The sequence below is a fragment of the Bombyx mandarina genome, chromosome 01 (assembly GCF_030267445.1).
Source record: "Bombyx mandarina strain Sakado chromosome 01, ASM3026744v2".
NCBI classification, from domain to species: domain Eukaryota; kingdom Metazoa; phylum Arthropoda; class Insecta; order Lepidoptera; family Bombycidae; genus Bombyx; species Bombyx mandarina.
The window spans coordinates 10,182,952-10,198,256 of record NC_143208.1 but is presented as its reverse complement, the minus strand read 5'-3'; the positions used below and the strand labels follow the sequence as shown (position 1 = coordinate 10,198,256).

General features: G+C 35.9%; 1 protein-coding gene across 2 annotated transcripts; it reads left to right on the top strand.

The window, feature by feature from the left end:
- The first annotated feature begins 5,509 nt into the window (after window positions 1-5,509).
- Gbeta76C (guanine nucleotide-binding protein subunit beta-2) lies at window positions 5,510-15,277 on the top strand. Of its 2 annotated transcripts, XM_028177219.2 has the most exons (9): window positions 5,510-5,669; window positions 5,953-6,098; window positions 7,274-7,407; window positions 8,642-8,807; window positions 10,030-10,115; window positions 10,914-11,029; window positions 11,669-11,795; window positions 13,474-13,560; window positions 14,472-15,277. In XM_028177219.2, the coding sequence occupies exons 1-9, from the start codon at window positions 5,601-5,603 to the stop codon at window positions 14,576-14,578; spliced, it is 1,038 nt and encodes a 345-aa protein (XP_028033020.1). In that variant the 5' UTR covers window positions 5,510-5,600; the 3' UTR covers window positions 14,579-15,277. The 2 variants fall into 2 exon arrangements, with proteins under 2 accessions (XP_028033020.1, XP_089585822.1); XM_089729696.1 differs by lacking the exon at window positions 13,474-13,560.
- The last annotated feature ends 28 nt before the right edge of the window (window positions 15,278-15,305 follow it).

The window sequence follows — 15,305 nt, the reverse complement described above, 5'->3', positions numbered from 1 at the left end:
AACATAATGGATTAAAAATATTTTATTATTAAATATTAGTAAATACAGATTATTTTTTGTTAAAGATTGGCTTTCTACAATCACCATGCCCATTTATAAAAATGGTTTTTCATTCACAGAAAATAAAAAAATGTCCATTGAAATAGGATTGTCACAAGTTTTCAAGAAATATCTAAATGTAAAAGTAATTGCAAAAGGTTTCTTAAAAAGGGGATTTTCTTTAAACGCGTGTTATGCTAGCTTTTTAACAGCATGAATCATAATATCATTCATTTACGTAAGCAGCTATCACCATCTCTGGGGATTAACCTCGTCGAGGAAAAACATATTTTACTTAAGATTTCCAAGGTTACCTTGTGTTTATGAATTGTAAATAATAAAAATATGATTAATCGATCAATCAAGGGGTCGTCGTGTACCCTTACGAGGGCACGGGACGGGTCTCGGGACAAATTCCTCTAACCGGGCATAATCTTCGTGCACTATAGAGCAAGGGTGGGTTTCTGGCGGGTGTTCGCGTGTACGGCGCCAGACACATCAACACAATATATACTATTTTTAACTATATAATGTTGTTGTCAGTCATCAGTATCAGTCAATCAATCAGTAATATATAATACTCTATTTTATTAAAAAGCAATATAATTTAACCTTGCCGCATCACCTAAACCAATAAAAGACTTAAAAGCAGATGAAAATTTATTTTTAAAGTATGCATCATAAAGTTTAACGGTAGCTAATATATAATATATACGAGTAGACTAGCGGACCCGACAAACGATGTCCTGCGAAAATTCATTCAAGTCGATCCAGCCGTTTAGTTATAGTATAGATAAATAACCTAGATAAAAAGATCTGGCCGTCCACGTAGTGTTCGTACGAAAAAGGTGGTCAAAGCAGCAAGGGAAAGAATTCGAAGAAATCCTATCCGAAAGCAAAAGATTTTATCTCGGGAGATGAAGATAGCACCTAGAACCATGTCGCGTATTTTAAAAGATGACTTAGGACTTGCAGCCTATAAGAGACGTACTGGTCATTTCTTAACTGATAATTTAAAAGAGAATAGGGTGGTAAAATCGAAACAACTACTGAAGCGGTACGCAAAGGGAGGTCATAGAAATTTTTTGTTTATGGATGAGAATTTTTTTACAATTGAGCAACATTTTAACAAGCAAAATGACCGTATTTATGCTCAAAGCTCTAAGGAAGCTTCCCAATTAGTCGACAGAGTGCAACGTGGGCACTATTCGACTTCAGTGATGGTTTGATGGGGTATTAGCTATGAAGGAGTGACTGAGCCATACTTTTGTGAAAAAGGTATCAAAACATCGGCACAAGTGTATCAAGATACCATTCTTGAGAAGGCAGTGAAGCCCATTAACAACACCATGTTCAATAATCAAGAATGGTCCTTCCAGCAAGACTCGACGCCAGGTCATAAAGCTCGGTCTACGCAGTCTTGGTTGGAAACGAACGTTTCGGACTTCATCAGAGCTGAAGACTGGCCGTCGTCTAGTCCCGATCTTAATCCGCTGGATTATGATTTATGGTCAGTTTTAAAGAGTACGGCTTGGTCTAAACACAATCATAATTTGGAGTCCCTAAAACAATCTGTACGATTGGCAGAGTATAATTTTCCCATGGAAAGAGTGCGTGCTTCTATTGATAACTGGCCTCAACGTTTAAAGGACTGTATTGCAGTCAATGGAGACCACTTCGAATATGCTTTTTAAACTTTAAATTATTTTTTATGTATGTATTAAACTAACACACTGTAAAAGTAATAAATGTTATTTGCAATAGATTTTTATTTATTTTTAATTGTAACAGTATTTATGGCCAGACTTAGTATATAAAGATGTATCCGCAACGTTGCGCGCAATACTAACGAGTTTTATTCGTGTTAACGCACGTACACGTTGAAGAACAGGAATACTAACCCAAAACATTAATTATAAATTATCCAAAAAAATTGAAATAGTTAAAAAAAAACAGTCGTCTCTAAGTATTCTTGATCGAAACTCAGAGTTGAAGTGCAACTACGGTAATGCGAAACGTACTTAATATCTTCTGGTTTTATACCACCAGTTGCAAGGATCACTAATGACGATGAACAAATAATGACATAATAGAATATATGAGATGTCCTTGGTGCCTGTGAGTTCAGTCGTAATCGTCATAGGCATGTTAATTTGAAGGCGTTTCATTTCTCACGTTTCGAATGCCTTACATAGTTTTTGTGTTTTAAACGAATTAATTTTGATCATCGTGTGAACAGAACTGAAATCCCATTGAATCGTTTCTACTTTGTCGCATATTGTTGTCTTTCTATACGTACTCTGACTCCATGTCTGCTGTATGTATGAAGTTTCAATATCCTTGCGTTCCGCTTTTAGATTACCAGAGTCGATATTCAATACAATTGAATCTTCCATCTCATGTTTATGTAAGATTACGTCATTGGCATTCACGTGAGCCCTTTAGATCGTTCATTCGTCTACGAAATATATAAATAAAAGTATCGTGATGCCTATGAACTCCGGTAACATAACCTAAAATCATTTACGTCTTAAGTTTATCGTACCAACACACCGTACCGAAGTTTAAATAACTAAAAATAACTGCACAAGTAAAGGTGACGTCATCGACATTAACTTCGAAGGTAATCTGTGCTGGTATATAACCAGCTAAACCAAAACAAAATTGCTCTCTAGGGAAATCCTAATCCCCAAGAAACATATTATTAAGTTATATTATACTGGGTGTTAGGAGACCGCTTCCGAAAACAAAGACAGACGATAGTACTAATGACACCACTGATGATGGGACGGATTTTTTTTCCGGAAGGAACACCTAAATAAATACAACTGACAAAATTTGTAAGCGGATAAATTGTCAGATTAGTAACTTCTCGAAAATTTCTTGTGGCAGACGTGATTTTTAAATGTGAAAGTAATCGTTTCTGTCTCATTCGATTCGCTCTATTTATGCTGCATTGGTCGGTTCGTTCGCCTACGTAACCATGGCCGATGGCGCGACGCCAGAGAAAATCTATCTATAATGATTTCCGTTCATTTAAAATTATTAATCATGGTGACAGTAAATGAAACATAAACGCTGTCTTGATATTCCCTCCATCACATTAGGCAGTTAATATGAGATTTAAACAAATATCTTAGTTTCTCTAAAATCGTGGGTAGGTAGATAAAGTTATGATGCTATAAAGTAAGCTGATTTGTCTATTTATGCTATTGAAAAGCTTCTTGAATTAAAATCTCCTCCAGAGACATATGGCATACAAGTCTCATTTTGATACCACATTCTAGCTAAAAAGCTATATAAATATAGTTTTAGCGACTTTAATGTTTTAAACACCTTTATTTATGCAGCTATTAATTAATTAACAATTATCTCTAAAGCGTCGGATGATCATATGGTTTATACAAACCACTCACATTAAGTGCTACCACACCTTAATTCACGTCAAGAGACTAACGTGAACACATCGTAAAGCTATTTTCTCAATACAAACAAGAGTAGACTAGCGGACAAACGGTGTTGCAAATAAAATTATCCTGTTATTGCTGCGAGTGTTGTCGCAAAGGCTGTTACTGGAATTGCATCAGCTCGCTAAAGTGGCGGGCAGTTGCACGGCTGTAAGCACTTTGAAAAATCTCATCGTTTCATCAGAGCGTGTTTTTTTTAATGTTAATAGTACCGTATTTATTACCCTCTGATTTTTATACCACAAAAAGCTTCGATCAATAATAGTACTATTACTATTAATCGAAGACAAAAAGTAATACTTACTGAATTTTTTCAAAACACAAAGTTGTAGGTATATGTATATAATATTCTAAATATAAATTTCTTGGTAAAAACTTTTCTTTTAAAACAGAAAGAACTAACTAATAGTATCCCAAGGTTTATCTAAGCGATATATTTGCTTGTTTTCATCTTTACAATAAGAGGTTCCTAACCGTGAAATTAGCGGTAGTGAATACAATATTCAAATGTCAAAGAATGACACCTCAGTCGCCCGATGACCACAAAAACGGAAAGTATTTGAAAAATCAGAAAATTATAGCGATAATAGACGCGAAATTAGGCCATAAATTTACTTTAATTATTACTGATACTGAATAAAGTATCTTATTAAAAATACCGTTGTTTCAGCGTGAGCAATAGTGTTCTATACCATTCTGCCCCGGCTTTGCCGTTGCCTTAAGCGTGAACCTATCCCGACAAGGGGGATGATGAGAGCCGAATACCGGGCTCAGTGGTGTATTTTGGGAGAGTCCTATGTTCAGCTTAAACGACTATGGGCTGATGATGATGATAATGATGATGATCCCAACAAGGGGCATATATGACCGTCTACCTTCGAAGGCAATTACAATAAATAACATATTAGCATCGTAAAACAAGGTTTCAATACATTTTAAATTTGAATCAATAAAATACACAGCATACTAGGGGTTCTGCTAAATTAATTCCAATAATATTCTGGTGACATTGTCATCTAGAAATGAATTATACGCGTATAGTCGAGATTATTGTTAGTAGGGATTATTATGCTTGTAATATGAAACGCCTAGCAATTCAGCGCATGTCTATTTTGAGATAGAGTTTTCAGAATAGATTGCAGTTATATATAAATTCGTCTCAATTTCATTCAGTGTAATATGACCAATCCGTCCAATCAAATTTAAATCTTTTACCATTTCTTGTATTTATTTAACTACCTTATCACCTAAGTAATCAAAAAAGTAACCTAAAGGCAAATGTTTTATATTTGTTGTAATAAATGTAAATTTAAAATTGTTCAAAATGAATAATGCCCCAACAAATTTAATAACTCCATATTTAAATTATTAAAATAATAACGTTTTATATATATTTTTCCTTCATTTTAAAGGGAAAAGGAAACTAAAGGTTTAAATGATGATATGATAATTTACCACTAAGTGTTGGTGTTACAGCCATTATGTTTGAGTCTGAATTCATTATTTATTATTATATAGGTTCGTTCGTAACTGTGCGTCGTTTATCGCTTATGCCTGTCACATCATAATAGGCCGATTTTCAAAGTTAAACTATTGAAATTATCAAATCTACGTCATATAAAAGTACAATTCTCCTAATTATGCTAACATCATGAAATATCTTTGAAATGGTTTTTTATATATTTTAATTGAGACTGAGCGTTAACTTAGCGCTATTTATGACTTAAACACAACGGAGGCTGTGTCATTGCAACAACTTCAAAAGATCGATTCTAAACATCTTTACTAAAGAGTTCATATTAATAATTTGCTTAATTACATATATTTTTATAACTCAGTGATAGAACTCGAATTTTGATTTATTATACATAGTTATCGTATTAAAATACATAGATAGATGTGTATTAGTGCTTTAGCAGTTAGCGGCATGCATCTCCTCGCATATGTAAAGCTTCGGTAAACTACTAATGCCAAATCCAATTAAAGTAATAAGATTAAAAGCAGTGAATACACGACCGACCATACTCATATCCCAGGTGGCTGTGATCAGTGCAGGAACTCATTGACAAATTATCAACATTTGTTCTTTTAAAAATGCCAAAGGAAGACCCCGAAACTACTGCTTTGAAAAAAGAACTAACCGATCTGATATCCAAAGTTAAGGTAAAAAACAATTTTGGCATTCGCTCACTAACTAAATCTAAATGAGATTTTTTTTCTTGGCAGAATGAATGTTATATTTGTGCACGATTCCGTAAGCTTATTTAAGTACCGCTATATACTTTAATAAACTGTAACTGTAGTGTGTTAAAACACTATATTCCTCAATTAATCATCACATTACGACGTCTATTAATCTATATCAAATTTTGGTGCTACAATCAATGTGAACCAAAGCACTAGCAAAGCAAACGCATTTTTGTGTTCATGTATTCATAATCACCAGGCGGATCAAGAGAAGCTTGCGGACGCAAAACTCGCGGAAAAATGCTCCGATTTGGGAGACGTACCCAAGATTAGATTCGTCACCAAGAAGACTCTGAAAGGACATCTTAACAAAGTAAACTCAGTGCATTACAGCGGAGATTCCAGGTAATATATTTTATTATTAATAGATAATAATAATAATAATCTTTTATTATCTTTAGATAAATATATTTCTCTTATGTGTGAGAAACAAAGATGAAACTGCTTAACGAACAAATTTGCAATTAAAATTGGTAATTAGGGCTGCACTGAATCTATGGAGATCACGAAACCTCTGAATAAGATAATAGCTTTATATTTATTTACCATAAACATTCAATTGGTAAATCAATGAGCTGAGACTAAGCTTTACTGAATAACTTGACACTTATAAACTGAAAAGTACTAGATTATGCCCTGCTATGGCTTAATATATCATTTATATTATCATTATATAATATTAATATCATTATGTTTTTGATTACCAGAAAGTGTTTTCAAAAAGTGGGCTGAGAGAAATTTATTTTGTCGTGCAATTATAGAATTATGATATAATATACTTTATGGAGGCAACATACATTTCGTTGGACTATTCACATAAGTCACCTTAGTATTCCCTCCCGATGAAAACGGGCGGCAGTGGTAGTGTTGTGTAAATGCGACGCGAACATAAAAACATCGAAATTTAATATAAAATTATCTGCTTATACTGTTTTTGCACAGTAAGACAGTGTTTTAATCAGTTTACGTGTGGGGGCATTAAGTCAACGCCCTCCTATGACCCTAGTAATAGAGTTGGGTGGGAGATTGATTAAATCGATAGGTTATAATTGATAGTCAGTTACGAGTAATTGATACTACTTTTCAACTACGTTGATATAATGTATTATAATAACATCAAAATTATAATTTGCGTAATTACTGGTGGTAGGACCACTTGTGAGTCCGCGCGGATAGGTACCACCGCCTTGCCTATTTCTACCGTGAAGCAGTAATGCGTTTCGGTTTGAAGGGTGGAGCAGCCGTAGTAACTATACTGAGACTTTAGAACTTGTATCTCAAGGTGGGTGGCGCGTCTACGTTGTAGATGTCTATGGGCTCCAGTAACCACTTAACATCCAGTGGGCTGTGAGTGAGCTCGTCCACTCATGTAAGCAATAAAAAAAAATCTTAAATTAGATTGTACTAGTTTAGTCATGTATAAAAACCAATTAAATAATACTAGACACAGGCTTACATCGCACTAATATTCTTCGTTGAAACCGTAAAATCCTCAAACTAATAGGGGCATTCTTTTGCAGACACTGCGTCACGGGCTCTCTGGACGGAAAATTAATTATCTGGGATACTTGGAGCGGTAACAAAGTTCAAATCATACCTCTACGTTCTGCTTGGGTTATGAGCGTCGCATTCGCGCCGTCTGGTAACTTCGTCGGTGAGACAGTCAACAAACTATTTAAATCTATGAAATCTTGTTAAAAACTGATATTTAATTCAAAAGGGAGCTGTCAAACTGGAGAATTTTCTTTGTTACATTTATTGCTCAGCAGTTCTTATAGCAGTAGTATGATAACAAATTTTATTTGTGTTAAATGTTTGTTATTAAATATATCCCGGAATTTCGATGTTCTATTTGAGAAATATGACTGAAATAACATTAATGTCTGTCTTTTTAAACTGGACCAAATGAACGTTTTAGCAGTAATATTAATAGATGATGGTACCTACCAACGCAGATACGCAACATGGCCCACCATTAGTAAACGACAAATATATAATAAGTTCAGTGGCTACTGGTGGTAGGACCTCTTGAGAGTCCGCGCGGGTTGGTACCACCACCCTCCCTATTTCTGCCGTGAAGCAGTAATGCGTTTCGGTTAGAGGCGTGGGGCAGCCGTTGTAACTATACTTGAGACCTCAGAACTTATACCTCAAGGTGGGTGGCGCATTTACGTTGTAGATGTCTATGGACTCCAGTAATTACTTAACACCGGGTGGGCTGTGAGCTCGTCCACACAACTAATCAATTAAAAAAAAACCTAAGCCATTATTCATATACCACAATACCCTACCTACCCCATTCAAACTACCAACAAAAGTTCGGAATCCCAATTGTACAGTATCAAAAACTAGATTACTTAGTGCTTCGCAACACAAATAGTCAGGATGATGGTACCTCCTGGTGAACCCGCACCATCCCCAGTAAGAGCGCTAATTTATATTTTTGCTGATTATATTTTATTACACGATATTGCTCTTACATCGTAAAAGTTACTTTTAAGCACGACTTAGCCACGTCGAAAACTTCCATAAAAAAATAGGTACCTTCCAGGTTTATTTGAGCCCCGCGATATATGGGTGGCTTGATACGAATATACAATGCATATGCTTCAGTGTCCGGATCCTTAAACTTTTTCTAGTTTCATTATTTTTATCATGGAAATTTATAAACACTTTCCTATATGCTATTTTCTCATAGTATAATTTTATAGATACGTACATACTTATGCTGAATCAATCAATATAATCTAAGCTACGGCATACTCGCATCACACAATCGAGGTACTCTGAACATTTTGCGTAATTAAATATATAATCTGCTTACAATCAAATATGTGTAGGTACATATATGAGTATACATATCATTTTCACACACATTTAATGTTAAGCTTGCGGCGGCATGGACAACATGTGCACGGTATATGACGTGAACAATCGTGACGCCACCGGAGCCGCTAAGATGGTCCGTGAACTGGCCGGCTACGAGGGCTTCCTCAGCAGTTGCCGTTTCCTCGATGACACACACATACTGACTGGATCCGGTGATATGAAAATGTACATATTTTATGGTATACTCTACACTATAAAGTTACGCTGCTGCAAGCTTGTCTAACTCTAGTATATAATGTATAACAGGAACCCAGAATTCTCGTGCTCTTTCTTACTTTTAGCCAATATTAGCGATATGTAGTAACATTATTTTAGGTTTTTCTCTGACCCAGAACCTTCCTCTTATACATGTACATATATCTAGAGTGCGAGTGCTAGTAAAATTGTGAGAATTTTTTTAAAAGGCCAATTATTATAAAACTAGTGACCCACCCTCGCTTCGCTTCGGAAACTGTAATTTATTATTGATTTCTCCACTATTTAATGGATGTTATTATACATATAAATCTTCCTCTTCAATAACTCTATCTATTAAAAAAAACGCATCAAAATCCGTTGCGTAGTTTTAAAGATTTAAACATACATAGGGAGTAGGGACAAACAGATATAGGGACAGAGAAAGCGACTTTGTTTTATACTATGTAGTAAAGTAAGTACACGAAAAGCTTTACATTACGAACATAATAATGCTCTAGCCACTCTTACGGCATATTATACGATATTACTATTAATAATTTAATAGCAAGAAATAATATGTTATAGCGAATCAAAATTATCACAGTCGAAAGTATAGTTAATGATGTGTGAACAATCAACAATCAACAATGAACTTATATACACTATTATAAAATCTTATCTAAGTATCTGAGGTAAACACAATTAAACACAGATGTGCGCGTTATAATGCGTATTTTGTAGTTGATGAGTATAATTCTAGAAAAGCTTATCTACAAACGCAATGATAGCTTGCGTCAAACGTTTTTTATGTACTATATAGTATAGCGTTTTCTTTTTGTTTTCACCTTATCGCTGGTAGCTTTAACGGGCTATTCCTACTTCTCCGTGCTGGTAGGTGAACTCACGGGGCTCAGCCTGAAAATTTGCTAACCCTAGCCGTAGCAAGAGCAGTGCTTCGCTGAATACTACTACCGAATCGGAATCCCAATCCACTGGGAAGATCCGGCGAGAAACTCTGAGGATTATATAGTAGCCAAAAGAAGCCGCCTAGTTTTACTTTGTTTCAATGTACAAATGTTATTGTTACGAATTAAATGTTTCTCACCAGTTTTAAATGCTACAAGAATTAAGGGCTCCTAAGTGTTGAAGGAAAAACCTGTGTCGAATAATTTTTTCATGATAGTTTCCTAATATCGTTTAAACATTGTAGTTGCGTTTGGGACTTGGAAGCTGGTAAGCGTGAAATGGAATTTGATGCTCACGCCGGCGACGTCGTCAGCATTTCACTGTCACCAGGTCTGTATCTGATAACTGTAAATTTAAAAATCTAATATCTGTAAATTTTAAAATGACCTTTACATACATAATATGTATTTTACAACTTTATAATTTCAATTTTATTGTAGACTACCATGTAGACAACGTAAGAATTTAGTTTACCAGACTTCGCATAGCTTCCTATAGTTTCTACTTACAGGCTGTCAACTGGTAAACGCAGCTACTTAAAATCAGTCTTGACCTCACTTAGATTTTATATGCTCAACATCGCCTTTAGAAATTGGTTTAGAATTATCAGAAATCGTTCGCCGTAAGGCATGAGGGAGAAGTCTCTAATAAAATACAGTAATAACTATAATACTCTTGAAAACAGAACGTATACTTTCTTTTGCGTTTCGTTCATAGTCATAGTTTCAATAAAATATATAAGGGCTGACCCACACTACGAACCGGAACTGGCTCGCGGCAAAAATAGGTAAAGCGGTACCTAGTTCCAGTAAATAGCGGTTGGCGATCGCAGCACGCTGGTATAATATAATAAAACACTCATGCTGCTCATTCTTTGGTGAATCTCTTAGTCGTATGTTCGAAATCCATGGCAAGAGGTAGAGTGGTGCTATTCTAGGTTCCACCTAAGCTTTGCCGCAGATAGAGAGGTCGTTATGGTATGGATTATACCGTATACGATGCTAACAACTATAATATTCTCTAAGCTACGGTTTATACGTCTTACCCCAATTGCTATGCTGTATGGCAACAATGCGTCCCTGTTTGGGAGTCTTCGTCAGTGACATTTCCAATGTTTACAATATTCAGACATGAAGTCATACGTTACCGGTTCCGTGGACAAAACGTGTAAGCTGTGGGACGTCCGGGATGAGAAAGCAAAGCAAACATTCTTCGGCCACGAAGCTGACGTAAATAGCGTTTGTGTAAGTTGTATAAGTTTATTTAAAATGTCGTGCTTACTTATTAAAAATAACCGTCTCGTGCGAGAGGCTCAATATTTTTCGGGTTCCCTACAACCGCTACGCACTTCTTTTTTTATTGCCCTTGTAAGCAGACCAGCGTACGGCCTACCTGATGGTGAGTGGTTACCGTCGTTAATGGACGTTGACAATGCTAGGGATACAGCCAAGTTTATGCCTACCGTAATTTTGGTGCATCTTTATAAATATTTTTTAATAAATCTATGTATACTGTTTATTTATTATGTGTTTGTAAGTATTTAGGTATATGAATTATATAATGATTTTATATTTTATATACATTGTAAATATATATTCGTTGTATATATCTGTGTATCTTCTTAATTTTCCAATAACGTGCGTAAAGGTTTAGTCTATTTTGCAAGACAACTAAATTTTTTTAATAATGATACACTGCCTGTGTACCTACTGTATCTTTTTCAGAATTTTGGTAGATAACAACCGACGAGATCGCTTTTAGCGATAAGATCGCCTATTGTATAATTGTACCTGTTTGTTGACTGTTTATCAATGTTATTTGTGTTTTGATGTGCTATAAAATATATTATTTCTCTCTCGCTCTCTCTCGCTCTCTCTCTCTAGTATCACAATGGCGGTTACGCATTCGCAACGGCCTCTGAAGATAAAACGGCTCGCCTGTTTGACATTCGCAGCGACCAGCAGCTGGGTCACTACACACCACCTGGAGCTAGCGGATTCACAAGCTGCGGTCAGTAAAATGACTATTTTCAGTCTAGCACTTATAACGTAACATATAGCTTACACTAACTTGCATTTAATCAAATCCAAACTGTGAAACGTAATTTGAAACGATCGAAACAGTTATCGACGACATGAAACAAATATTCTTCGACTAGTAGACAACTTCATTTGTACCTAGGTCTAGTTAAAAATTAACGAAACCGAAGTTTAATTATTTCGTACAAGCGGCTATAAAGCCTTGTTCGGACTAGGCGAGTAATTTAGTCGAGTACCGAGTAGTTTAGTGGCTAAACTACTGCACAGACATCGTTCGCATTACGGTCCAGTAGAGTACACAAGTGAGTGGTGTTTTGCAAGATAAACAGCCCGCAACGCAATAGAGTGAATAAACTGATTAAGCTAATCGTAATGGCTATTTTAGAAGAGGTGGATGAGGAAATTTCTGTGATTAAGAAAAATAAGTTTTTGGGTACGAAAATGGATCGATAGAAGAGATAAACTAAGAGCTACTAAATGTCTTTTGAAGGAATTAGCATTGGAAGATATCCCAAAGAATACTTCGATAGTTTGAGAATGTCCTAAAGTTGTGTGAATTTTCTGTTAACGAAAATACACTCTCAAATTCAGCGCAAAGATACCCATTTGAGAAGTGCCACTAATGAACTCGACTAATCAATAGGTTCGGACTTGTTTAATCAGTCAGCCAGTGAGCAAGGACGCGTGGTGGGAAATGCTACTCGCCCGAAAAAATAGAACAGAATGGATTGACTTGACTAAATTATTTACTAACCTACTCGACTAAAGTTTTGGTGTTCGGACACATTTTGCTGCTAAATTACTCGGTACTCGACTAAAATACTCGCCTAGTCCGAACAAGACTTAAGAGTGATTTGATTAAAACCTGAAACAGCATTAAACATATATAAGAAAATTCCAAGCATTCTCACCTAAGAACTGTGTAGTAATCTTCGCACGCAATTTATGTAAATGAGCGCTGCTGCCAAGGGTGGAGTTGTTCGTCAAGTCCACCTGTTTGTGTAGGTACAAGGTTGATGAGTCTCAGTTTTTGCATGACGTTGCTGTTTTTGTTACAACAATTAAAATAAATGTATAATAATTAAAATATATTTTTTTAATTAATCAAACAAAACCCGACCGACATTTGACCGCTCAGTCAACTCTGGTCACCGTTCTCTCGTCGTTTTTGACGAGTTTGACGAGCAACTTAATTCCTAAACAAAACCGCGGAGTATCTTGCTGGATCTTTTAGCGGTCGTGATTCCGATTCGGTAATAAATTAAGCAAAGCACTGTTCTTGCTAGACAGGTTTTAGCATAATCTTCAAGTTGAGCTCCGTGAGCTCATCCACCAGTCATAATGAGGCCAGAATAGCCGCTTGAAGTTTTTTTTATTGTTTAGATGGGTGGACGACTCACAGCCCACCTGGTGTTAAGTAGTTACTGGAGCCCGTAGACATCTACAAGGTAAATGCGCCACCCATCTTGATATATAAGTTCTAAGGTCTCAAATATAGTTACAACGGCTGCCTACCCTTCAAACCGAAACGCATTACTGTTTCACGGCAGAAATAGGTAAGGTGGTGGTACCTACCCGCGCGAACTCACAAGAGGTCCTACCACCAGTAATAGTACCACCAGTTATATTGCAAAATTATTATTTTTTAGCTTTATCCCTCAGTGGAAGATACTTGATGGCAGGTTCGGATGATAATTCAGTCCACTCTTGGGATACGCTCAAAGTTTCTCATACAGGTGAAGTATTATCCAAATGCTTAGTCATAAACATACATCGAGATGAAAATGGATTATTATTATTACAAACATGATAATAATAATTTTCAATCTTAGTGCTAAAAAATCTTGTAGCATTCCAATTTAGTAACTTTCATGAATAGTAACTAGGTTAATAGAAATATGACATTTCTTTTCATGGTAATAAAATACTCGTGAACATATTTCATAAAACACACAACATGATTTATAGTTTCCTAAAAAAAAAATTCTAAACGTAGGCTTCTTCCGTTTACTGTTATAGCACCTGCTGTCTCGTTTTTATTTTTTATTTACGCTATATATTATACAATGAACAAAATATGTACAAAGGCGAGCTTAACTGAGATATCTATCTAACAGTAAAACCCAAATACATATATCGAAATATTGCATAGAATAGTCTACAGTGTAAAACAACAGAAAATAATCTTACACGATTAAAAGATCAATTTTCATCGGATTCAAGACATTAAGAAACATGGTATCTATCAATTTAAATATAATATTTTTATATTTTATTTAAAAATGTTTGTAATAACTTAAGGGCGCTTAATGTCCGATTCTATTTATGGTTAAAATGTACCGGATTTGCGATGTACTAACAAATGCACGACTAATGTTACAAAATAATAGTAAATTACGCGTAAATAAAGTATTTCCTTTATTATTAAATAAAAATGCATTTGATAGCAGGAATGCTACCTATTTTGTAGCCTGCACTTACAAATTTAAACTAATTTAATAGTATTGGTTAGAAATGGCCAGGACCGTTGCAGTGTGTGGCCAAGACAAATGCGAATACGTATAAAGAAGTAGTTGTGTTTGTTTTATGTTCCAAATCGAACAATAAACAATAGATAACGTATGATATGCCTTTTTTTCATTTTTAGGTACTCTGAACGGCCATGAAAATCGAGTGACGTCTATTTCCGTTGCACCCAATGGCGTTGCTATGGCCAGCTGTTCCTGGGACTCGAGCGTCAGAGTTTGGGGCTAAAATATGATCCACACATTGACTATATAAAAAAAAACACAATTGATCCTGTTTAGAATATTTTCCTTAGCCATGAATATTCTTCTTCTTCTTCTTTGTCGTTTCCTCATTACTGAGTGTCGTGACCACCTTGGTCCAGTTTTTGCACCAGCTTCCTCCAATGTTGCCTGCATTCGGCCTGCTTAATGGCGCCCGGGACACTGGTGATTGTGGCCTCCTTGACAATGTCCGTCCACCTGGTTGGCAATCTTCCTCGACTTTTCTTTCCTTCCACGTGACCTACAACTATTAATTTTTCCAAGTTCTCAGGATTTTGCCGGGCCACGTGTCCGAAGTACTTGAGGAGACGCTGCATACAGATCGTAGATAGACGGGTCTTGACGTTTAGCTCCGAGAGAATTGACACATTTGTTCGGCGCTCCGTCCATGATACGCCCAACATTTTGCGCCAACACCACATTTAAAATGCGTCAATTGTCGATCGGGTACGGGCCTTGAGGGTCCAGGTCTCAGAAGCGTACAAGAATATGGAGAAGATAAGGGTTCTCATAAGCTTTATCTTAGTTTTTTTGTTATGCTGTGATTTCTCCAAATCTTCTCCAATCGCTTAACGGCTGATTTCGACATCTGGGCCCTCCTGACCACCTCCCTGTTACAATCACTGTCACTGAATATTATACCTTCAATAAACGTTTAAACACATGCCTCTTCTTTTACTTTAAAAAACGCT

Bases quoted from the DNA above. Each gene is read 5' to 3' on its own strand.
- Gbeta76C (XM_028177219.2), top strand. From the start codon at position 5,601: ATGCCAAAGGAAGACCCCGAAACTACTGCTTTGAAAAAAGAACTAACC. The intron at 5,670-5,952 runs GTAAAAAACAAT...CATAATCACCAG, and splicing joins ATCTGATATCCAAAGTTAAG to GCGGATCAAGAGAAGCTTGC. The intron at 6,099-7,273 runs GTAATATATTTT...ATTCTTTTGCAG, and splicing joins CATTACAGCGGAGATTCCAG to ACACTGCGTCACGGGCTCTC.